This window comes from Glandiceps talaboti, chromosome 14 (assembly GCF_964340395.1).
Source record: "Glandiceps talaboti chromosome 14, keGlaTala1.1, whole genome shotgun sequence".
NCBI lineage: Eukaryota > Metazoa > Hemichordata > Enteropneusta > Spengelidae > Glandiceps > Glandiceps talaboti.
Window position 1 is genome coordinate 7,510,134 of NC_135562.1, and position 23,781 is coordinate 7,533,914.

At 37.6% G+C, this 23,781-nt stretch overlaps 2 protein-coding genes across 4 annotated transcripts in view; both read right to left on the minus strand.

Moving 5' to 3' along the window:
• LOC144445916 (N-acetylglucosamine-1-phosphodiester alpha-N-acetylglucosaminidase-like) overlaps positions 1-3,001 on the minus strand; it is a 5,544-nt gene extending 2,543 nt beyond the window's left edge. The window contains exons 1-2 of the mRNA XM_078135557.1: positions 2,910-3,001; positions 1,098-1,589 (exon numbers count right to left, since the gene is read on the minus strand). Coding sequence (XP_077991683.1) covers positions 1,098-1,589; positions 2,910-3,001 — 584 coding nt within the window. The remainder of the gene's footprint in view (positions 1-1,097; positions 1,590-2,909) is intronic.
• Positions 3,002-4,813: 1,812 nt separating this feature from the next.
• LOC144446065 (tyrosine-protein kinase STK-like) lies at positions 4,814-14,878 on the minus strand. 3 transcript variants are annotated; one of them, XM_078135759.1, is made up of 15 exons: positions 14,728-14,878; positions 13,297-13,546; positions 12,630-12,729; positions 12,238-12,336; positions 11,850-11,935; positions 11,447-11,546; positions 10,854-10,952; positions 10,192-10,295; positions 9,444-9,590; positions 8,767-8,913; positions 8,375-8,520; positions 8,012-8,125; positions 7,225-7,375; positions 6,722-6,853; positions 4,814-5,881 (listed from the first exon to the last, which is right to left on the minus strand). In XM_078135759.1, the coding sequence occupies exons 2-15, from the start codon at positions 13,472-13,474 to the stop codon at positions 5,670-5,672; spliced, it is 1,815 nt and encodes a 604-aa protein (XP_077991885.1). In that variant the 5' UTR covers positions 13,475-13,546; positions 14,728-14,878; the 3' UTR covers positions 4,814-5,669. The 3 variants fall into 3 exon arrangements, with proteins under 3 accessions (XP_077991885.1, XP_077991887.1, XP_077991886.1); XM_078135761.1 differs by lacking the exon at positions 14,728-14,878 and adding an exon at positions 14,547-14,641 and having other exon boundaries at positions 13,297-13,543; XM_078135760.1 differs by lacking the exon at positions 14,728-14,878 and having other exon boundaries at positions 13,297-13,603.
• Positions 14,879-23,781: the final 8,903 nt, after the last annotated feature.

The window sequence follows — 23,781 nt, forward strand, 5'->3', positions numbered from 1 at the left end:
TATATATATATATATATATATATATATATATATATATATATATATATATATATATATATATATATATATATATATATTGATTTTTAGTCTACGTCTATATCTTTGTTTACCGACGTTTCGACTCCCACGTGGGAGGTCTTCTTCAGGGTGGTCTACACAAAATAGAATTTCGCAGAATAGTCCAAGCAATCGACATTACTGTAACAATACAAGTGTAAACGTTCTAAAACAACAGAGTGATAGAATCCCAATTTCATGACACCCATGTTGTTAACACAATGTCAAGTCCATCAAGTCTCCTAATTGGTTCTTCATTGTAGTTGGACTGACTGTGGTTCTCACGACAAGCTCACATATAGTGTTCTCCAACTTTTGTATGGTATGTATGGTTATGAATATACTACATAATATAATGCTTACTGTACACATAAGTTTCTTTGCTTCCATAAGCTCTAAACGTAAACCTTTTAACGACGTTATAAATGACACATACGCGAATCTGAAACATTTTGTTTAGTGTACACTATAACCTTTGAACCTAGATGCAGTACTGTAGCGGTTTCGTTCAGTCTCAGAAAACCCCGTAAGAAAATTAAACGTAGAACGAAAAATGTTGAGTACCACAAATATAAAAGTATTGTAAATAAAAACAAAGCTACAATTATTGCAGCTACTTTGAACTCTACTGAGTTTTGTTGTTAAAAAAAAATTGTTGAGTGGCATCATGTCGAAAGTTCTCCTACATCTATGGTACTGTGAAGAATAAACAGAACTGTCGTATTTCATTAGCTGTTTGTGAAACCATCTAATGCATGGACTTCACTAGGGGACCTTAATATGAGAACTTGTTCTGAAAGATATCTATGATACTACGCCCTCATCGGTGATACTTTGAGAAATCTATCATCAAGTTATCACTGCCTGCGTGGAAAGTTTTGAATGATGAAGCAATGTATCTTTACGTAACAAAATTGATATCGACTGTTAATATTGTGGCGATATGGGTATGTGTTGTGAATCGTAAATTCAGTATTTCCATAAAAACTTGAGTTTTAACGAACTTTCATTTATTCGTGACAGGCGTTTACTTTACTTACCCAAACAACATCTTGCCATTCTCCTTGATACCGAAATTAGCGTTTTGAATTCCTTGAGAGTCGATCACTAGTCTATCATCACTGATCACGTTCCCCAAACACGCTCCCGTTGATGTATCGAAGAACCCGGCATTTAGTCCCATAATGCACTTCTTCTGCTTGCCGCTTTCCACAACCGTTTCACGCTCATTCCTTTCACAACCACCTTGCACATTTGGTTCTAATACAGACAATTTCATTGGATCATTCAGAGTGACGTGGTGACCCATGATATCCTTCACACCACCAATATCAGCGGTGATAGTGTCAATAAAATAACGAACTTCGATCAATGGTTCCGATTCATTTCTGTTATGTACAGGAAAGACTTCGTGTGTTTTATTGCCGTATTTGTATTCTTGGCAGTCGCGCACAAAACGATGGGATCGACGCGGACCGTGGTGACCCGGTCGGTACGGAGTCAAAACGTCGTCTGCAAATACATATCTGCCACTGAAGAATAAGCAAACAGATAAAATGGTAAAAATCCATCTAACACCTGAGGCTAATGTCATATAAATGAACATTCACACTTCAATTTCCTGTGATGTTTTAATAAAGGACCTCTGGTAGCGATGAATATTGAATGCAGTAGGGTATGCTACAGCCTTCATACAGTTTGTACTTTTGAAATAAGAAAATGACGTCATTATCATAACATTCACGAGCACAAGGGGGTGTTCACGATGGAAAAGTCATTAAGTATAAAAAAATCATTTTTCTTAAAGTTAAAGAACAGTTTTTGCATAAGAATTGACCTTAGACTACCTACACCATATGTTTGCACCAGCTTTTATCGATCGGTCTAACTGTAAAACAAACGAAATACTATACCGGTCTAACGTGCAGATAATCTGTCATTTGTGTGTGCAGATATAAAGATCATATAAAGAAATATATTGACACGTCATACATCATCCATACTGCTGTAATGTACTATTTGAACAACACACTGATCACCTTGGCAACGCGTACAGCAACTGCACTCATACAAGTAAAACATAGTTAAAACCCAAGTGAAGATAATGCCACGCACTCTCCAGGAAGAATTCAAGTAAAGATAAAAGGGGGACTGGTAAAGATCTTTTGAGTTAAAATTCTTAAGGCGATAACGACTTGGTAGAATTCATTATTCAATCCGAAGATAGCAACACTTGAGAATTGTTGGGTAGCAATTCAATAACAGACCACATGTTGAGTTTTTCTCCGATGTTCTCGAACACCATTGTTGGTACAGTCATCGAAACGAACATGTAAGTCTGGAATCAGAACACTGCGATGAGAAGTTTTGCAATAAGATATATATCATATGAGATACATACAGACTTATAGACGTACATGTATATATATGTTTATTTATTTGTATGTATGTATGTATGTATGTATGTATGTATGTATGTATGTATGTATGTATGCATGCATGCATGCATGTATGCATGTATGTATGCATGCATGTATGCATGCATGCATGCATGTATGTATGTATGTATGTATGTATGTATGTATGTATGTGTGTGTGTGTGTGTGTGTATGTATGTATGTATGTATGTATGTATGTATGTATATATGTATGTATGTATGTATGTGTGTGTGTGTATGCATGTGTGTTTGTGGATTGTGTGTAATCTGGCATGTGCGTTTGTTTGTGACTTGTATAGGTTTTCGCAGGGTGAGGAGTTGTTAGCAAGTAGAACATCGTATTTGTCGTACTTTTGATATATCGTCGTGAAAGAAATGATATAGGAAAGACGGTGATTCAAATTAACAACTTACTTGAGTCGGTTGTTTTCTTCAGATTTGGAGATTGTCACGAATACCATTAGACAAAGAACTCTTACATATATCCTCTCTAGACAGAACGTCATCGCGGACAAAGTTGAAGATACAGTTCTCGTGTTGAGTCCAGGAGTCGTATTTGCCTTGATCTTCACAGGGCTACCTTTGCTTGTGGCATATCGATCTCAGATAGAGGGACTGTGGTAAGACAGAGCACGTGGTATGTGGTTGACACAGCAGGCAGATCCAAAGGTTTTATTTACTACACAAATACAAACTGAGTGGTTGACAGGCAACAAGGTGTTATGCTCATTGCAGAATGTATAAGAAATTAATCACGTCTTGCTGGCTGACCTTTCAACTCTACAGTTTGCTCACAATTACTGTGCAATTCCTTTGATTTAAACAGGTGTACATCGTAGTGAAAATAGATCGATGGGATATATGATCATGGCCTCATAATTCCAAAGTTGATCTCCGATCACCATGGAAACCGATCCGTTAAGAACTCGAAAAGAAGTATAAAACATCCAACGTACCGACAAAATGCCGGTATTTTAGAATAGGTAGGTACTTGTATTTGGTGAAAATATTCAATATGAGTGGGAGCACAACAGCAATGATATTTCAATTTTATTTTTAAAACAGTTTTACCAATCCAATATATTTGTGTTATTTCTAGTCATGTGAAGAATTTCATATGTTATTGATGAAACGTGAATTGAGGTGAGATCATTGGCATAACAGCTACGCCAACCAAAGAATATTTATTAATATTTGAGTGTACCCAAAAATGCCCTTAACATCAGAATCAGAGAGAAACTGCACACAATTAAACCCTCATGGGTGATGTTCTCATTTCAAGTATATATTGTACATGTACAATACTAGTCATGTTTCTTCTTTGAAATTGCATTTGCTTCGTAAGAGTAACAAGGGCTACAAAAAACATTTCCTATGAATCGAAATCAAAAATAAAAAGTCAATGATTTTGGCAATTGAATTCGGAAATCCCCCGACGATTTCCAACTTGTGTATTGGATATAGTCTCAATTTACACACATGTTGGACACACTGTTGATATATTTTAGAAGTGAGAAACGACGACGTATATATTGACAGAAGTGAAGATTACCAGGATGAATAATAAAGTAATGTTGCCAAAACTGAAAATCACGTCTAGAACGTAATACCATTTATATCTCTTAATGTTTAGCGAATTTTCAAATGCAATGTTCATAAGTTCTCAATGAATGTGTTTCTACAATTTGGGCTCAGTTCACTTCTATTTACCCTCGTGACTAAACGAAACTATAAAATGTCTGTTTTGTTCAATGATGGCATTTGTTCGCTTTTGTTGTCTGTGGCTCTCGAAGAATGGCAGACATCATAGGCGTTAGATCTTTGCCCTGATTTGATTGCTTCGTGAACTTCTTCAATTGGAATTCTTAACCCACACGAACTTGGCGAGAGATTGAGAAAGTCTAGAGACATTTTAATATGTCGTTCTTAAACAATGGCACCTTTAGCCAATGGTATAAACCACAAGTCCATGTCTTCGGGTGGATGTGTTTGTGAAGACATGGCATCGTACAGGCTGGGCGAAGTCACAGTACTATTAAGTAGATAGTGCGAATTACCTACGAGAAGGGCATTACTTATAATACTAAAGATGTGTTCCTTTAGACCAATTGCAAGGGATTTGGATGAATTAAAAATGGAAGAATAGACAAAGTGTCTTTATGCAGTCAATAAATCTATGTAAGACGTGCAGTAACATAGACAAAGACAACATAATCAATAAATTCCAATTTTATTGTTTCACTGTTTTAACAGCCAAACACATTTTTGTGTTATTCTTGTTTCATATGAAGAATTTCATATTTTATTTTACTTGTTGAAAGTGTTAAATAATCACTCGCAGAGGTGGAATAGTTGGCAAATCAGCTACGCCAATTAAATGATTGATTGAATTACGAAATGTACACGATTTTTAGCGTACATCAAAATATATGCCATTCACGTGACAATCATGGCAAAAATGCACATTTAGATTAATAACATTAATAAACCTGTTATCACTAAGAGATAATGTTTTACATATTTATGGCATAACTATTTTTATGTAAATATGACATATGTAAATATTTGATATTTTGATAAGTAGTGCCTTGTATTGGCCAAGCTCCCTTTATTGTTACAGAACTAACACGAGATATCCTGTCAACAAAGATCATTCGCTAAACTATACCAAAATGTATACATTTTTTGAAAACTCTTATACACTATTCCATGAGATAATATGAATGATATGTTACATGTAAATGGTTATTTGGAATTCTTATCACGTGACCCATTGGTATGAAAATAAATAAATAAATAAATTGAATTCAAAGCCAACGAATTTCAAAGTTAAAAGTAAACACTTGACAATTGAACAAAACGTCTGCCTTTTTCCCGCTCTTTCTAATATTCAGGAAAGAAGACATGGTAGAGGTATTTTGGTGGTTTTGTACTACATTGGCAGTTATGTGGTATTACAGCCTCGCTAGTTCTCCAACAAACCCAACTACTAAAGTAAACTGATTTCCAGGATGACCAAATTTGACATTCCAGGCAGACGTCAAATGACTTTACATTCAAAACTATTGTACAATATTCATAACCTGAACCTTGCACATTGAGTTATATGTGGATGTTTTGACTGTTTTTGTCAGTTTACTTTCAATGGAGGAGGATGAGAGTGTTATCCAAATGTCAAAGTAAATCACTAGCTTCTTTGTATTCTGGTTCAATAACGACAAAGTAGTCATCAAGGTAAGAATGTAGGAATTCAAACGTTGGTCTGTCAAGAGGATCTTCCTGCCAACATTGTAGCATCAATTGGTATGCACTATCAGGACAGTGCTTTGGTTTCAGCATTCTGTTACCACATTCAATGTATTCATAGGCTTCTGCTCCACCCATACCTTAAATAGAACAACCAGACATCTATTTTAGCCTAAATAATGATGTTAGAAGTGTTGATGATATTAATTTGGAACGCATATATCAATGCACAAGATATTTCAGACGCCAATTTATAAAACGTTGATTGCACACAAAAAATTCAAATATGCATTGAGTACAGCATCTGTCACATATGTGGTAAACAATCTAATATAAGAGAACAATTGTTCTTATTGCCATCCCATCAGTGATAAGCATTCTCCGTACAGACCCTGCATACTACATAATTCAAATTCAATACATTTGGCTAGTCCTTATTATCAAATCAGTATACCATGTGAGTGGCCTTCGAGGTTAGTTATACACAGGTCACACAATTATATACTATATACGGCCAACTAGGTCACATCTAGATGACATCACAGTAAATATACATTACACATTTTATGACGTAGTCAACATAATATAGGCATCATGATGATTGATGATTGATGACATGATGTATTCAACCAATCAGCTTTCATGCATGATATCCATGCACTAGCCAAATACTGAGTTTGAATTATTGAGTTTGCAGGCTGTGTGGCGAGAATGATTTAACCATACCGAATGTTCTACCAGGGGTAAATTGCTTTTAAGACGAAGCAAGTAAGTTTCAGTCTCACAGAAAACAGATCGTTGTGATTATTAAACTTTCCAAACATTTGTAATTGAAATCTAAAGGCTGCAGGCAATATTTAAATCACAAAACTGTTCTGTACGAATAAGCTCTAGTCATCCTTATGATCTCTGGCCGGACGTTCGTCAGCTACTTCACAATATAAATAACATTAAATGTGTATAAAGGAAAAGTTCCATACCTGGATACGGCACCATTCCCTTTGTTATAATTTCATACATGACAATACCAAAACTCCAGACATCAGATTTGATGGTGAAACGCTTGTATCTTACTGCTTCAGGTGCTGTCCACTTTACAGGAAATTTGGCATCTATAATTAATTATAGGCGTGACATTGGTATTTCAGATTTCGTTGATCAATGATTCAGTGTTCCACAAGTTTAAATAAATAAATACATACATACATACATACATACATACATACATACATACATATATACATACATACATACATACATACATACATACACACACACATACATACACACATACATACATACATACATACATACATACATACATACATACATGCATGCATGCATGCATGCATGCATACACACATACATACATACATACATACATACATACATACATACATACATACATACATACATACACACACTCACTCACTCACTCACTCACTCATTCATTGCATCGTAGTACATTGTCATAACAACTTACCATTTTGTGCAATATATTCGTCATTTATCAATCGAGTCAATCCAAAGTCGGCTACCTTATATTCACAGTTTTCACCAACCAAGATATTTCGTGCTGCAAGATCACGATGGATGAAATTTTCTCTTTCGAGATAGGCCATGCCTGCGGCAATCTGTAAGTAAGCGAACATTTAGTAGCTTTTAGATGTTGGTGTGTAATGTTTCTTGACATAAACGATTTTGGCAGGATATTCAACCGTGTCACCATGTACTGTAAATTAATAATATATGTAAATAACGAAAGACAGTTTTGTCCGTCGAGTATTCGGTCGTGAAATTCATATTCTGTCTCGTTCTCAACTTACTAGGTATAAACAGAAAATTAGTGTAACCAAGATAAAAAAAATGTCTCTTTTGATTATTTTCATTACACATTGCGTCCGAAACGTTGTGAAATGACAACTAAATTGATGGGAATAGACTTTGATCAGGGAAGATAACAAGATAAAGATATATATCTCTGTGAAACAATATACGAGTCTCTACGCCAATCACGATACGCGATTGTTGCACGTGACATGAAAGTTATGATATCAAAACAAAGGTAAAAAAAACACTCGCCAATTCTCATATAACGACTCGGGTTTTTGTCTCTTGTTCATATTTTGAAGATGAAGATTGTGACTTCCACAATGAAGATGTGTTACAAATGGCAATAATCGTGTATTGAGGCCGAAGTTCTCGAGGAAAGAAATAACACTCCCATTTAGATTTAAATGCTGATTATGTAACTTGTATTGTTACATTACCTGGGTAGCCATTTCTACCATATCAGGCAGCTTAGCGTGTCTACCATCTCCATCTCTCAAATACGTTATCAAGCTTCCATTAAGTACTAACTCTGTCACAATGTAAATGGGTTCCTGATAAGAAAAGTAAGAAAAACAAATATATTAATATATTGGAATATTTTGCTAAATGCAACTATATTGCCGGTGTGCGTCAGCGTTTCTTTTGATCTTGTATACTAGTATAGCATACACACAAAGACATCCAGGCAATCGAGTTGACTGTATTAAAGATACATCGTTTGGTCCCACCCTTGGGGTTGGCTGATGTGTGAGGGCGCCCCGACAGATCAGCAAATAAATAACCAAAAGATCATGACTTACCGAACTGGAGCAAACTGCTAGAAGTTGTAGAAGATTTCTATGTCGTAAACTTTTCATTATATTTGCTTCTTGAAGGAAAGCATGTGGTGACATACTTCCTGGTTTCAAGGTCTTGACAGCGACTTTAGCCACATTATTCCACGTACCTATATGAAATGAGTTATGGGAATATAGATTCAGTGTATATGAATTAATATAGCCAACATATATGTATGATAAAGGTATTATTCAGGCGTGATGAAATTGAGATGACAATGTCTGTCTGTCTGTCTGTCTGTCTGTCTGTCTGTCTGTCTGTCTGTATGTATGTATGTATGTATGTATGTATGTATGTATGTATGTATGTATGTATTCAATTTAAAGATAACCCATTATAATTATGTTTACCATACCTTCATAAACTTCACCAAATTGACCACTCCCAAGTATTTCACCAAGGACCAGTGAACTTCGTGGAATTTCCCACTGATCGGGAACAATATTTGGCACTACCTTGCGACACGGTGATGAAAGTCGAGTACAAAGACCACCTTGATATTCTGTGGAAACGCAGAAATGAAAAACTTTCATCGATAGGAGAACTTAGCACTTTTCAAAGCAGGGAGAAATCAAATAATATTAAACGCGACAAACTGGTACATGCAACAAATGGCTGGCCCTTAAACTATAACCATATTCGTATTTTGAGATCACAACCTTTTCATTTCAGTGTGTGGTGGTGACATTACGTGACCTTCTGACATGGGATATGAACCCACTATACTTAGAGTTTCAAACTTTTACAGATACGAGTGCACACATCTACCTATTCAATCACATCACCGAATCACAACGTCACATATTGGTACCATTCTCGCCATTTTTCCAGTATTACAACGTCTAGTACAGTTGCCGTAAAGAGGACAAAGCCGGTTTACGACGTCTTATAGAATTGCCGTAAAGAGGACAGATGTTTACGACTATGACAGGTACACAAGTATAAACTTCTCTGAATAGTCACAGTGGAAACACACATCTCAATAATGCAAGTCATATCAGATTACATAAAATAGAGAAAATTATAACATACCTTGGTAGAATCTCACTAGTTCGTCCAGATTGGGAAATGACTTCTTGGCTCCAGCAATACTGAACATGCCGCGTGTTTCGATGCTATAATGTCTTACGCTGTAGCCTTCGATGAAAACACCATCCAGAACTGACAAACTATATGTGTCTATGAAAACAAGCAGAAAGTACGGAGTTTAGGGAAACATGACCCGTAGTATGTATCAAATAATGGCCAGTGTGGTCATGACATGTCAAAATACGAGTTGAGTATGGTGTCACAGTGTCTTCTGTTCGAAGTATACCAAAGACACTGAATAGTTATATTTGACTTTACACATGCACATTACAATGACCTGCGTACAGAAACTTGTTGTATAAAAATTCATTGTTCTGGCGTCATAAGCTCGTAACACTCAAGTAAAATGTATGTATGGTTTGCCATAATCGTTCATAGCATTAATATCGAATGTAAAATTATAAAATAGATACTGTTTCAGTTGCAAATAATCATCATCACATCAATGTAAGCAATCTGCAAAACAAATGAGTTACTTAATCAATGGCTAGAGTGTAAACATAGATGTCAGAGAAAATACTTCAACAAATTGACTAGAATGGGTGCATACTAGGCCCGAGAGAGTGTACTTTTTACTCTTGATATGAATGCTATAAATGAGTGTGTCTAATAGAAAAGCGCTTTATTTCAGTGTTATAGAGATTGCATTTGTTAACAATGAAGCAAAAACATGTCATATTTCTTTATTTACCTTTTCTTGCCTGTCCTTCTCTGATCAAAAATGTTCCCAGTACGTTATCTGGTGTTTTCAGTTTTCTTTCGGCATTTTTTCGAGTCATATCTCCAAAGAACCATCTAAAAAAACAATGAAGGGAAGATGACGAACTTTCTACAGCTGCTGACTGTGTGTCTGGTTTGCAAGAGCTAACACTGGGCTAAGTGATCTGATAATGAGATGGCGCACTCATCTCTTGGAAAAGTTTTGAAAAAAAAGTACAATGTGTTCCTTGGTTTCCTCACGCAACCTGTTTGCATTTTACCAGAACACCTATATACTTCTCTAAGTACAAGCCAAGTTGAAAGCGTTCGAATACAGAAAACACAGGATTTCGATTTATTCACGGTCGTTCAACTTCACAACAACGCGGGTTTAGGTAATTGGCTGTGTGGTACTTAGGATATGAGTCAGTTCAATCAAAATCGCCATTTTGCCCCATTTTTAGTAGCTATGAATATATCCCCCCCCCCTCCCACTTTTTTCTTCAAACAGTTTGAAAATCCTGGTACTTTTAGTTACACTATGTCTTCAACTTGTGGTGACAAAGCCCCTTATGTTAGTCGTAATTTCCATGGCTGAACAAAGAAATATATTGAGGAATAATATCTAATTATAGAAAAATAAATTAAACTTACGGTTTTGACTCCATACTGATTTCTTCAGCGATGAAATTGCTGGGCACATACCCTTCTTCACTGGTACGGAGATTTCGTGCTATTAACCAATCACCATCTCTGTGAAACACACGAGACAATTGTAACAGATTGAAGAATATGGATCCTTCACTTTGTTTACTGCGACCAATGTTAATTAAGGTGGTCGTGACCTTGTGAGATGTAACACTGTGACATTGGATAATAAATCAGTGTTCAATATATGTGATGGGTGAAAAAACTACAGACAGTCTTTGTTTCAATCAGATTGATAGACGCACATGGATAGACAGGTAGACGGACAGACAGAGGGACAGACAGAGGGACAGACAGACAGACAGACAGACAGGCAGGCAGGCAGGCAGGCAGGCAGACAGACAGACAGACAGACAGACAGACAGACAGATAGACAGATAGATAGATAGATAGATAGATAGATATATGTGGGATGACAATGAGACATACATACATACATACATACATACATACATACATACATACATACATACATACATACAGGCATCAACTCTACTAATATGCTGTAATTGAATGAATTAATACATAATTTTACTAACCTCTTGTCGAGTATAAGTAATCTGTCTCCCTTTGAGAAGGCTAGGTCATCATTTGAAATTGCATTTGCTTCGTAAGAGTAAAGGGCTACAAAAATATTTCCTGCAAAATCAAAAATAAAATACGTGATCTTGGTAAATTGAAATAGAAAATTCCTGAATATTTCAAATTTGTGAACTGTTCCTGAATAAATTCTGGAATAAATCATATCAGAACTGGAGAAATATGTTTTAGATTATCGTCTGCGTCTCTGTAGCTAATTTGCTGTTGTCAATGATTGGGACATTATAGTACATTCACCCTTCGATCTCCAGGTGAACTTTTAAGTCTGACTCATTGAATCCGATGTCTCCACGGTGACAGTTAGTTTTGCAGAGTCTCAGTAATAAATACACAAGTACTTACCTTTGTTATTGTCTTGTTTTGTGGTTCTTGGTGTCTGTCTTGTCTCAGGAGTCGGTAGGCAAACATTCGTTTGAAGCCCAATTAGGCTAAGAGAATTATAAAAACAGTGCTAAAGTTATTCATCCAACCAACCTGGCCTGTCAGCAGTAATAAGGAAGTAAACTATATAAATACATGACACCTCATGTTTTGACCATTTTTGTTTCGCAGCAAATCACACGAGATCCCGCGTGAGCTATATAGAGTACACGGTAACCATGGGGGCCATGTAACAAAGTACGGTCATTGCTACTCAATTAATTATTCAGAAATTACTAATCGCTATTCTATAGTAAAGAATAATTCTACCAAAAAACGTTGAATTATTAAGAGAAAAATATCCACCTACCCTTCATTGTTGATATTGTTCATTTGTGTGACGTAGTTACTTGGTATGTAACCTTCTTCATTGGTGATCACGTGACGTGCCTTCCACCAATCACCAGCACTAAATGAAAGCAATAATCAAGTAACTTATCATTTGATTTGTTTATGCTAATCAGATGTTAATTTAAATTGTTGACCTTTGAATTGGTACTCAAACCTGTATCTTAGCTAGCAGTACTGTTCTTTTTAGAATAAACAAACAAACAAACAAACAAACGCTTGTTTTTACTTTGTTACCATAATTAATAATGACAAGAAAAATAAATTACAAAAACCAAAAAAAATCTCGATTTCGGTTTTAAATGACTAGGAAGAAATAGATCAACAATTTAAAACTTTAGAAAGTGTACATACCTTTTATCAAGTACACACAGTCTGTCACCCTTTGAGAATGACAAATCGTCTCCCATTTGTGAGCATGCGTTATACGTGTAGAGGGCAGTGAAAATGTCGTCTGAAAGAAACATAAATATTTACATTAATCGTTAAATCAAAATCGAAAAAAAAAAGTTGAGAAAAGTTCTTAAATTTAGTTTATGTACGTTTATGTTAGCTGAAATCTAATTTGTTCGTTGGGTCCTTGGATGTTTCATTGTACTAAGTTGTGTATACATTTAATTTACTGTACTGGTCATTTCATAGCTTTTGATTTCTCTGAGCACCCTCCCACCATATTCTGAGTTGTTCATTCCCACTTTAATCATCACTGTTTTTTGATAATTCCCTCCTTCCTTTCTTTTTTATATTTCACACCGTCTTGTACCTGCTTCACATTTACTCGATTCCCCCCCCCCAAAAAAAAAATAAAAATAAAATAATAATACATGTACCAGTTTTGCGACTTCTCGCTATGACGATCTCCAACGGAAAAAACAACAGCCGTGCGATCGCCACGCTCAGGTAGTTTAATTTGCAAGTTGCGCAATATACTCGCTGCTTGGCTGTTTCTAACAGTTACATTCACACAGCTGTAATACGCATATTTATAGTTGTACCAAGTGAGACAAGAATGTCAGTTTACCTCGAGATTGTTCCGATATTGTTGATGGTGATTCTTGTTGTGGAGAAGGTATAAGTCCATCTAGTTCTGCTGATGGGACTGGGTTCTGATGTTTTTTGTTCTTCTTTTGCTTTGCAATTCTCTGTTTTTCTTTCTTTTTGTCCACACTTCCTTCATGGCTACTTGCGTTCCCTCCCATCGTAGAATAGGTAGTAGTAATTTGATGTCTATCGAAAGAATGTTTTCTTCACCGCTGAACTATCAAACTCTGCTGAACGAATAAAAAAGGGGTACATTACTTTTGGACATTCAGTATACAAAATAAATGTCTATGCTGTCATTGAAGTTACGTGTACAATGGACAGAACAATTATTCAAATCACACGATTAGAATGAGATAACCTTTCGTTTGATATGAAAATGAATAGATCTGTTCATAGACCCTACACCAGTCTATGATCTGTTGAGTAACAGAAGAGCCTAGTTTGCTCTCTCTCTCTCTCTCTCTCTCTCTCTCTCTCTCTCTCTCTCTCTCTCTCTCTCTCTCTCTCTCTCTCTCTCTCTCTCTCTCTCTCTCTCTCTCTCTCTCTCTCTCTCTCTCTCTCTCTCTCTCTCTCTCTCACACACACACACACACACACACACCAGGATCTGTACCACACAACAGGAGACGATGACGAAAGATTAAAAACACTCCGGGTCAAGGGTCAACCATATGTATCAAAGCTTCTTTTCTAGTTTATATTCGTGTTTAGAACTTTTCTATAAAAAAAATTATAACGCCCCGTATATATATATATATATATATATATATATATATATATATATATATATATATATATATATATATATATATATATATATATATATATATATATAAACTGTAACAGAGCTTGTCAATTAGTTAATCATGACATTGTGATTTTGTAACGACCAGAATTTTGAAGTTTGTTCATATGACTTTTTGGCCCTACACAAGGTCCTTAGAATCCTTGCAAGTTATAGTCAAAATATGATGGTCACAATTGGAGTACACGTAATCACTCGCATACAGCGGTGTTTGTGATAGCAAGCTTTTCACAATTGACGCGATATTCAACCTAAATCACTGGTTTATACTATCTTCCTAGCAGGGAGATTATATCCACGTAACTAAAGTGCGGCTATCACTTACTGGTGCAATCTGTCACCTGCAACACGCACTTGTTTTAGTTTGTGTCTATCTTAATTTGCCTACAGCTGCCGATCTCATGACAGGTGAAAGTGCCTACCTGTGGTGAAGAATGAATATGCACATTGCACTCTCCTGATTGCGTATTCTAAATCACAAGTTTGGTACACAAGTATGACTATTCAAGGTTGGGTTCACCCCCGGGGTGTAACTTTAAAGGGGAGGGGGACCAGGCCAAGACGCAAAATACATAACACGAAACGCAACGCAACACCACCTACCTGGCGCTCGCTGTGTTCTGCACTGAAGACGTATCGTCTGGCCGGGCTCTGCTTGTATAGTAAATAGTTTGAAAGACATTGTATTCAGTGGCCAATGTATACAAGTATTGTTGTACGGAAATAGTTGGGGAATTTCCAGACTGTCTATGAATTAGTTTCTTTGTTTGTCTCAGGTGGATTTTCCAAGGTTATTTCCTGGTCACGGGTGAATAGATAGTGACGTAGAAAGCAAAGAGATTGTATGACGTAGGAAACAAATAGTATACGTGAGAGGGCGCAAGAATCACCGTACCCTGTCATGCCTCAAATTCTTACTCGGTCACGACTTGTCACTCTGCCAGATCGACTGACCTCACACAGAGATAACAGAACGTAGTCTCTATCTGATCAGCTTTTTGGTGGCTTTCTTTACTCCTGACCGACCGACCGACCGACCGACCGACCCTAAATAAAAAAATGACCAGTCTTTGGCAGTAAGCTTATTAGAAACAATCACGACGCCACTGATAGTAAGACCAATGTAAACACCATTAAAGCGCTTTATCTGGATGAAAATTATCACCCATTGCTGAAATATGGGACGACTATTGATGAATCAAATGATTTATAGTACCCTTTAGTCTTGCTGCTAGACCCCTCGGGCTTTTCTGCTCATTGTCAAGGCGACCGAAGGTCGCTAGGTAGCCACCTTCAGAAACAGAATGTTGAGAAGAAAGCCTGAGGTCTAGCAGCTAGACTAAGTACCCTTCTGCTTTGTCTTATCATTTCTAAGGGACCCAAACTATGTAATAGATAGTCAACGAGTTCGGGAGGGTTATGTACCAATTATCGAGGGGCGTAGTCCCCGAGTTTTTGGCACATAATCCTACCGAACTCGTTGTCTATCTTACTTATACTACAGTGTAATTGGCTCAAACGGATATATAGGTCACACCCCTAACAAAGAGTGGGTTATGGATCCATATAACCAACCGAATTCAAGGCCTCTGATTGGCCAAGTCGGTCTAGCCGTAGTATAATAATAAGTACGATTAGTAATTGACAATAGGATTTAGTTATTGAATAAACATACACCATTACACCATAGAGGGCGCGATAAGTTGATGTTACACAAAAGATATTCTAACATTTTTTGACTTTGTACGAAATTCTGAACACAAAAGCTTTTGTTAGCAAGTAATATAATACAACAAGTGTACCCACAGGATGTAACTTTTATAAATGTTGTAATTTCGCTACCGATTTCTATTAATCTCTATACATGGTAGATAGATTGTCGAGGTTCCCTTGCCTTATCAAGCTTAGGTAGCAATATTTTATGCTAAAACTCTGAGATGTCGAAATTTTGATTTGGAAACGAAGTAAAATGTAATAAAACAAAGCTGGATCAGAGTAAAATGACAGCTTGTAAGCTTTATCGTGTCTTTGAGTAAATCAATATATTGTAAGATATGTCGTTTCGTTCAAGGCAAGCCAATGCCATTGAACACGAAATTGTCACTATTGTCGAGTGGATGATAATCGCCTTATTGTATAAGTCCCCCGTTTCTAATTGAATCACAAAGGATCATCAGATACATATAAAACAGAAAAAACGTAACGGGATTGTTCGCCCGGATTGGATACGGATTTCCCGCCCATATTTGACGAGATATGTCGTGAGCTGTGGGCATTTACTACAACTGTTGATCCTTTTATACTGACTGTGGGCTGATACCATTGGACTACGTCACGTTTATGATCACGGAGCAAAATTGTCAATCGTACGTTTAAAAAACGTAAGGCCTAAAAAATTGTTTGTTCCGGTTACTTGACCCCACTAAACTTTTTTTTTACGTATTCAAAATAAAATCGTAAAAATTGTCAAGTCTCGCCATAAACAGGGGATGCGGAAACTGACCTCAACTTAAAAAGACAATATGAAGCTGTTCTTTCAATATGTAATGGATGTACATCTGATGAGAACAAACCAATAACACAGACCATATGGAAAACAACGGAAAAGATTACTACCTGATTACTACTACTCACAAATGAAAACAAATAGATATATAAAAAAATAAAAAAATCTACATACCCACCTATTCTTTAAAAAAATGTCAGGCCTAATTCACGATTTACATTTTTGGAAAGCCGAAAAAGCTGACGAAATATTTGCATTAAGTTGGAAGATTGACATTTTTAACACGATTGAACACAGAAAATGTCGATGTCGGCTTTCAAAAATGTCGATCGTGCTGATCGTTACAATTGACATTTTTTTGTTTTCTATCGTGCAAAGAATTAATGTCAATCGTGAGTGCATGAAATAAAAAAAATGTAACATCATTTACTTCTGTCCATGGATGGGTTTCGGTAACGTTTTCCAGTTTCATGTGTTGTGTTGTGTTGTGTTGTGTTGTGTTGTGTTGTGTTGTTGTGACAGTACGAGCCGCCACCTCGTAAAGTTTGTTTAGTAGTTTATTAGTTACCATATTAAGTACTGTTTACTGTTTGTTAGACCCAAAGCGTGTTATTGGGACAGCTAGTACTTTTAATTTTACCTTGTAGAGCCGGGTTAATTTTCGCTACTTCTGGACCAATCCGGAAGGTCTACGTCACCTCCGGACAGTTAGTAACATTGTAGCCAGTTTGAGCGGGAAATACCCAGGTTTACATGTGGTTTGTAGTTTTACGGAGAGTTGAGCGTGAACCGCCGAGTAGTGCGGACCGGTGTGTTGTAAGGTCCGGGTAGTTGTAGTATGCAGACCGTAGTAGGTAAGGTCTGGTATTGTAAACCTGTGAACTGTAGTGCGTTGATGACGGAGAAGAATAAAGTACGGCTGATGTGTTGAATTGTGGGCAATTTGTTATCGTTTTATTCGCATCCTGTGGGACGCTACCCCCACGGCGAGGACGCGCTCCAATATAACTCAGCAGCGGGAACCCAAGGTAAATTTGCACAGCTCTGTCTATGGCCGATGGTCTGACCGGCTGGAAAATAGACTGGCGATTGTAACATTGTGTTGCTTGCCTGGTGTAATTCTGTGAATTTAGTCCTGAGTCTAGCTAGAAGTGGGAAAATAGAAATACCCACCAATGAAATTAGTGAATCGATGATCTGTTGAAACATACTAGCTACTGAATATTCTATATCCAGGAGGAGTCTGTTATAAATAGCGAGTGTTCAGTACTTACTTCAATGAATGATATTAATGTATTCATTGTTCATTGCGTAATGCCAAGAGAAAGAAAACAAGCTGCTGCATTTGCGTTATACACCTGTATTTTGACCTCCAGGTATCTAAAGGTACCAAAAGTGGTAAAGTGCTCGATCGAGCACTTTGCTAAAAACAGCGAAGTGCGCGTATGGCGCCTCCAACGCCCAGTCTCAATTCTAGCCTCCATTTTGACAGCTGTCCGAAGACGTCAAATAACGCACCTCCCATACAGTCGAAAACTTCGAATATTTCAGGAAGAAGAAACATTTTGTTCGGCGGTTTTGTGTACCGACCCGAGTCTGGGTACTCAAAGAACGGAAATTTAATGCGGACTGGAAAGTAATATATTTTAAATGTGTTCCTGTCACTGAACTAAAGAAATGTCTGTACAGCGTGAGTATATGGTGAATGGCCGTTGAACTTCTTCAGCATGGTTTGGTGTCTACATCACTGATATCATGAAAAGTGCTTGTAACGTTGTACATTTGCTAATGGTTTTGAACTAGAGTGAATTGTGTGCACTCTTGGACAACATCAACTTTGAACTTTGACTGAAAATACTCGGACTTGGCACCGAATTGCCAAATGAACATTTTGTTGCATTACCCGGTTGATCGCCGTCGGTGAATAGTCAGCAACTGTGAGTAAAACAGAAGTTTATATTCATCAATTAAATTGTGTTATATTTGTAATTTGCATTGTCTTTGTGTGACGTCGATACTTTTAGTTGAATACTCCGAGTTAGACTGCAATATGTCGAAGTTCTAGATTTTAAATACATTGTTTTGTTTGTGTGTTTGAAATTTAAAATGCCCTTAGTTTTGTCTGAAATATATTCCTTCCAATACTGTCCAATTATTTGGGGTACAGTGTTACCCATTACTCGTATGGAAAAAATACACAGTGATTCCACCAGCCTTGATTTGTTCAGAGATCTTCGGAGTCGTTGCTGAAGTTTAAAGCACAGATATGGAATATTGTTTTCAGAAATGCATGTATTCAACACTGATGATTGATAAGTATTTTTCTGAATTGTTTGCACTTGTGCTCCAATCACCACAAATTATATTCATTATCTAGAATTTATTCATGATTTCAATGGTGATAGTACAAGTTTACTCAGCATGTATATTGATTATTGCTAGCTATTTTGTATATGTTCGATATTTGTACTTATTTTCAACTCAATGAGATTCTAAATTGTCAAGCCAGGTAAGGTCAAAGGTCAGGTAAGGTCAAGCGTTAAGTTGACAATCAAGTTGACAATCAAGTCAAAGAGTCGAAGTCGTGTCAAGTCGTCAAGTCAAGTCAAGTCAAGTCAAAGGCAAGTGTCAAGTCAAGTCAAGTCAAGTCAAGTCAGGTCAAGTCAAGGCAAGTGTCAAGGCAAGGCAAGTCAAGTCAAGTCAAGTGTCAAGTCAAGACAAGTCAAGTCAAGTCAAGTCAAGTCAAGTCAAGGCAAGTGTCAAGTCAAGTCAAGTCAAGGCAAGTGTCAAAAGTCAAGTCAAGTCAAGTCAAGTCAAGTGTCAAGTCAAAGGCAAGTGTCAAGTCAAGTCTAGTCAAGTCAAGGCAAGTGTCAAGTCAAGTCAAATCAAGTCAAGTCAAGTGTCAAGTCAAAGACAAGTGTCAAGTCAAGTCAAGTCAAGTGTCAAGTCAAAGGCAAGTGTCAAGTCAAGTCAAGTCAAGTCAAGGCAAGTGTCAAGTCAAGTCAAGGCAAGGCAAGTGTCAAGTCAAGTCAAGTCAAGTCAAAGGCAAGTGTCAAGTCAAGTCAAGTCAAGTCAAGTCAAGGTAAGTGTCAAGGCAAGGCAAGTCAAGTCAAGTCAAGTGTCAAGTCAAGGCAAGTGTCAAGTCAAGTCAAGTCAAGTCAAGGCAAGTGTCAAAAGTCAAGTCAAGTCAAGTCAAGTGTCAAGTCAAAGGCAAGTGTCAAGGCAAGGCAAGTCAAGTCAAGGCAAGGCAAGTGTCAAGGCAAGTGTCAAGTCAAGGCAAGGCAATGTCAAGTCAAGTCAAGTCAAGTCAAGTCAAGTCAAAGGCAAGTGTCAAGTCAAGTCAAGTCAAGGCAAGTGTCAAAAGTCAAGTCAAGTCAAGTCAAGTCAAGTCAAGTCAAGTGTGAAGTCAAAGGCAAGTGTCAAGTCAAGTCAAGTCAAGTCAAGGCAAGTATAAAGGCAAGGCAAGTCAAGTCAAGTCAAGTGTCAAGTCAATTCAAGTCAAGGCAAGTGTCAAGTCAAGTCAAGTCAAGTCAAGTCAAGTCAAAGGCAAGTGTCAAGTCAAGTCAAGTCAAGTCAAGTCAAGTCAAGTCAAATCAAAGGCAAGTCAAGTCAAAGGCAAGTGTCAAGTCAAGTCAAGTCAAGTCAAGTGTCAAGTCAAGTCAAATCAAGTCAAGTGTCAAGTCAAGTCAAGTCAAGTCAAGGCAAGTGTCAAGGCAAGTCGAGTCAAGTCAAGTCAAAGGCAAGTGTCAAGTCAAGTCAAGTCAAGGCAAGTGTCAAGGCAAGGCAAGTCAAGTCAAGTGTCAAGTCAAGTCAAGTCAAGGCAAGTGTCAAGTCAAGTCAAGTCAAATCAAGGCAAGTGTCAAAAGTCAAGTCAAGTCAAGTCAAGTCAAGTGTCAAGTCAAAGGCAAGTGTCAAGTCAAGTCAAGTCAAGTCAAGGCAAGTGTCAAGTCAAGTCAAGTCAAGGCAAGGCAAGTGTCAAGTCAAGTCAAATCAAGTCAAGGCAAGTGTCAAGGCAAGGCAAGTCAAGTCAAGTCAAGTGTCAAGTCCAGTCAAGTCAAGTCAAGTCAAAGCAAGTGTCAAGTCAAGGCAAGTGTCAAGAGTCAAGTCAAGTGTCAAGTCAAAGGCAAGTGTCAAGTCAAGTCAAGTGTCAAGTCAAGTGTCAAGTCAAGGCAAGGCAATGTCAAGTCAATTCAGGTCAAGTCAAGTCAAAGGCAAGTGTCAAGTCAAGTCAAGTCAAGGCAAGTGTCAAAAGTCAAGTCAAGTCAAGTCAAGTGTGAAGTCAAAGGCAAGTGTCAAGTCAAGTCAAGTCAAGTCAAGGCAAGTGTCAAGGCAAGTGTCAAGTCAAGTCAAGGCAAGGCAATGTCAAGTCAAGTCAAGTCAAGTCAAAGGCAAGTGTCAAGTCAAGTCAAGTCAAGGCAAGTGTAAAGGCAAGGCAAGTAAAGTCAAGTCAAGTGTCAAGTCAAGTCAAGTCAAGTCAAGTCAAGTCAAAGGCAAGTGTCAAGTCAAGTCAAGTCAAGTCAAGTCAAATCAAAGGCAAGTGAAGTCAAGTCAAAGGCAAGTGTCAAGTCAAGTCAAGTGTCAAGTCAAGTCAAATCAAGTCAAGTGTCAAGTCAAGTCAAGTCAAGGCAAGTGTCAAGTCAAGTCAAGTCAAGTCAAGTCAAGTCAAGTCAAGTCAAGTCAAGTCAAGTCAAGTCAAGTCAAGTCAAGTCAAGTCAAGTCAAGTCAAGTCAAGTGTCAATTCAAAGGCAAGTGTCAAGTCAAGTCAAGTCAAGGCAAGTGTCAAGTCAAGTCAAGTCAATTCAAGGCAAGTGTCAAGGCGAGTCGAGTCGAGTCGAGCCAAGTCAAGTCAAGTCAAGTCAAGTCAAAGGCAAGTGTTAAGTCAAGTCAAGTCAAGGCAAGTCAAGTGTCAAGTCAAGTGTCAAGTCAAGTCAAGTCAAGTCAAGTCAAGGCAAGTGTCAAGGCAAGGCAAGTCAAGTCAAGTGAAGTGTCAAGTCAAGTCAAGTCAAGTCAAGGCAAGTGTCAAGTCAAGTCAAGTCAAGGCAAGTGTCAAAAGTCAAGTCAAGTCAAGTCAAGTCAAGTGTGAAGTCAAAGGCAAGTGTCAAGTCAAGTCAAGTCAAGTCAAGGCAAGTGTCAAGGCAAGTGTCAAGTCAAGGCAAGGCAATGTCAAGTCAAGTCAAGTCAAAGGCAAGTGTCAAATCAAGTCAAGTCAAGTCAAGTCAAGGCAAGTGTCAAGGCAAGGCAAGTCAAGTCAAGTCAAGTGTCAAGTCAAGTCAAGTCGTCAAGTCAAGGCAAGTGTCAAGTCAAGTCAAGTCAAGTCAAGTGTCAAGTCAAGTGTCAAGTCAAAGGCAAGTGCCAAGTCAAGTCAAGTCACGTAAAGTGTCAAGTCAAGTCAAGTCAAGTGTCAAGTCAAAGGCAAGTGTCAAGTCAAGTCAAGTCAAGTCAAGGCAAGTGTCAAGTCAAGTCAAATCAAGGCAAGGCAAGTGTCAAGTCAAGTGTCAAGTCAAGGCAAGGCAATGTCAAGTCAAGTCAAGTCAAGTCAAAGGCAAGTGTCAAGTCAAGTCAAGTCAAGTCAAGGCAAGTGTCAAGGCAAGGCAAGTCAAGTCAAGTCAAGTCAAGTCAAGTCAAGGCAAGTGTCAAGTCAAGGCAAGTGTCAAGTCAAGTCAAGTCAAGTCAAGTGTCAAGTCAAAGGCAAGTGTCAAGTCAAGTCAAGTCAAGTCAAGTCACGTAAAGTGTCAAGTCAAGTGTCAAGTCAAAGGCAAGTGTCAAGTCAAGTCAAGTCAAGGCAAGTGTCAAGTCAAGTCAAGTCAAGTCAAGTCAAAGGCAAGTGTCAAATCAAGTCAAGTCAAGTGTCAAGTCAAGTCAAGTCAAGGCAAGTAAAGTGTCAAGTCAAGTCAAGTCAAGTGTCAAGTCAAGTCAAGGCAAGTGTCAAGTCAAGTCAAGTCAAGGCAAGGCAAGTGTCAAGTCAAGTCAAGTCAAGTCAAAGGCAAGTGTCAAATCAATTCAAGTCAAGTCAAGTCAAGGCAAGGCAAGTCAAGTCAAGTCAAGTCAATGCAAGTGTCAAGTCAAGGCAAGTGTCAAAAGTCAAGTCAAGTCAAGTCAAGTGTCAAGTCAAAGGCAAGTGTCAAGTCAAGTTAAGTCAAGTCAAGTCAAGGCAAGTGTCAAGGCAAGTGTCAAGTCAAGGCAAGGCAATGTCAAGTCAAGTCAAGTCAAGTCAAGTCAAAGGCAAGTGTCAAGTCAAGTCAAGTCAAGTCAAAGGCAAGTGTCAAGTCAAGTCAAGGCAAGTGTCAAGTCAAGTCAAGTCAAGTCAAGTCAAGTCAAGTCTTTTAATACCACTGAGAAACTTCTCAGTGAAGCATGAGGCTGTGAATTTTATGATTTCGTCATGTGATGTGTAGATAAAATTGCACAACGATTTACAATGTATATATTGTGTGAATGGATGTTCATGGACTCTGGGTTCATACTTAGTAATTGTTTTTTCCTCCTAACAATACTTACAAGATGTCAGGGAAAATTTGTGATTCACTTCCAAGAATTTGTTTTGACTATGTGAGTCGAAATTTTTCATTAATAAGAATTATTATGTTATTTAAGGAGGAGTCCATTCAAATTTATCTTTATTTTGCTACTCAATCATTCAACTAGGTATTCTAGTAACTATACTTGTCGTTTTATATGATTTTTTTGAACGTACATGTTTTAAAGTTTTGGGGTTTTGAAGTTGAGCTAGATAGGTATGTTGAGGTGAACAGAAATCTGCCACTTCACCACAATGGATCTCATTTTAACACTGTACATTATGTAGTAGTCTGTAAGGAACGCTGTGTCGTGGCACCCTCACACATCGGTCAACCCCTATCAGAGAGAGGATGCCGGTGAGGGCGTAGCGACAGGACCTGACAGTTTATACGAAGTAGAATGGCTAAAAGAGGACAATTACATAGTTCATTATTAACCGGTTGTTGTTGTTGTTGTTGTTGTTGTTGTTGTTGACAACGTCTAATGAGCATGATAAAATAATGTTTAATATTATAACTATTGAATTTGCATATACTGTGAAGGACACCTGGTGACAATTATAATCAATTCAATCGTGTGTGGCATCCGAGTTGTTTTGACACTGGTAGAAAAGGGACAATATTTGACCGTTC

Coding starts and splice junctions, on each gene's coding strand:
- LOC144446065 (XM_078135759.1), bottom strand. CDS start 13,474: ATGGGAGGGAACGCAAGTAGCCATGAAGGAAGTGTGGACAAAAAGAAA. Junction 11,547..11,849: donor AAAACAAGACAATAACAAAG/GTAAGTACTTGT, acceptor TTGATTTTGCAG/GAAATATTTTTGTAGCCCTT. Junction 8,126..8,374: donor TAGCAGTTTGCTCCAGTTCG/GTAAGTCATGAT, acceptor TTTTCTTATCAG/GAACCCATTTACATTGTGAC.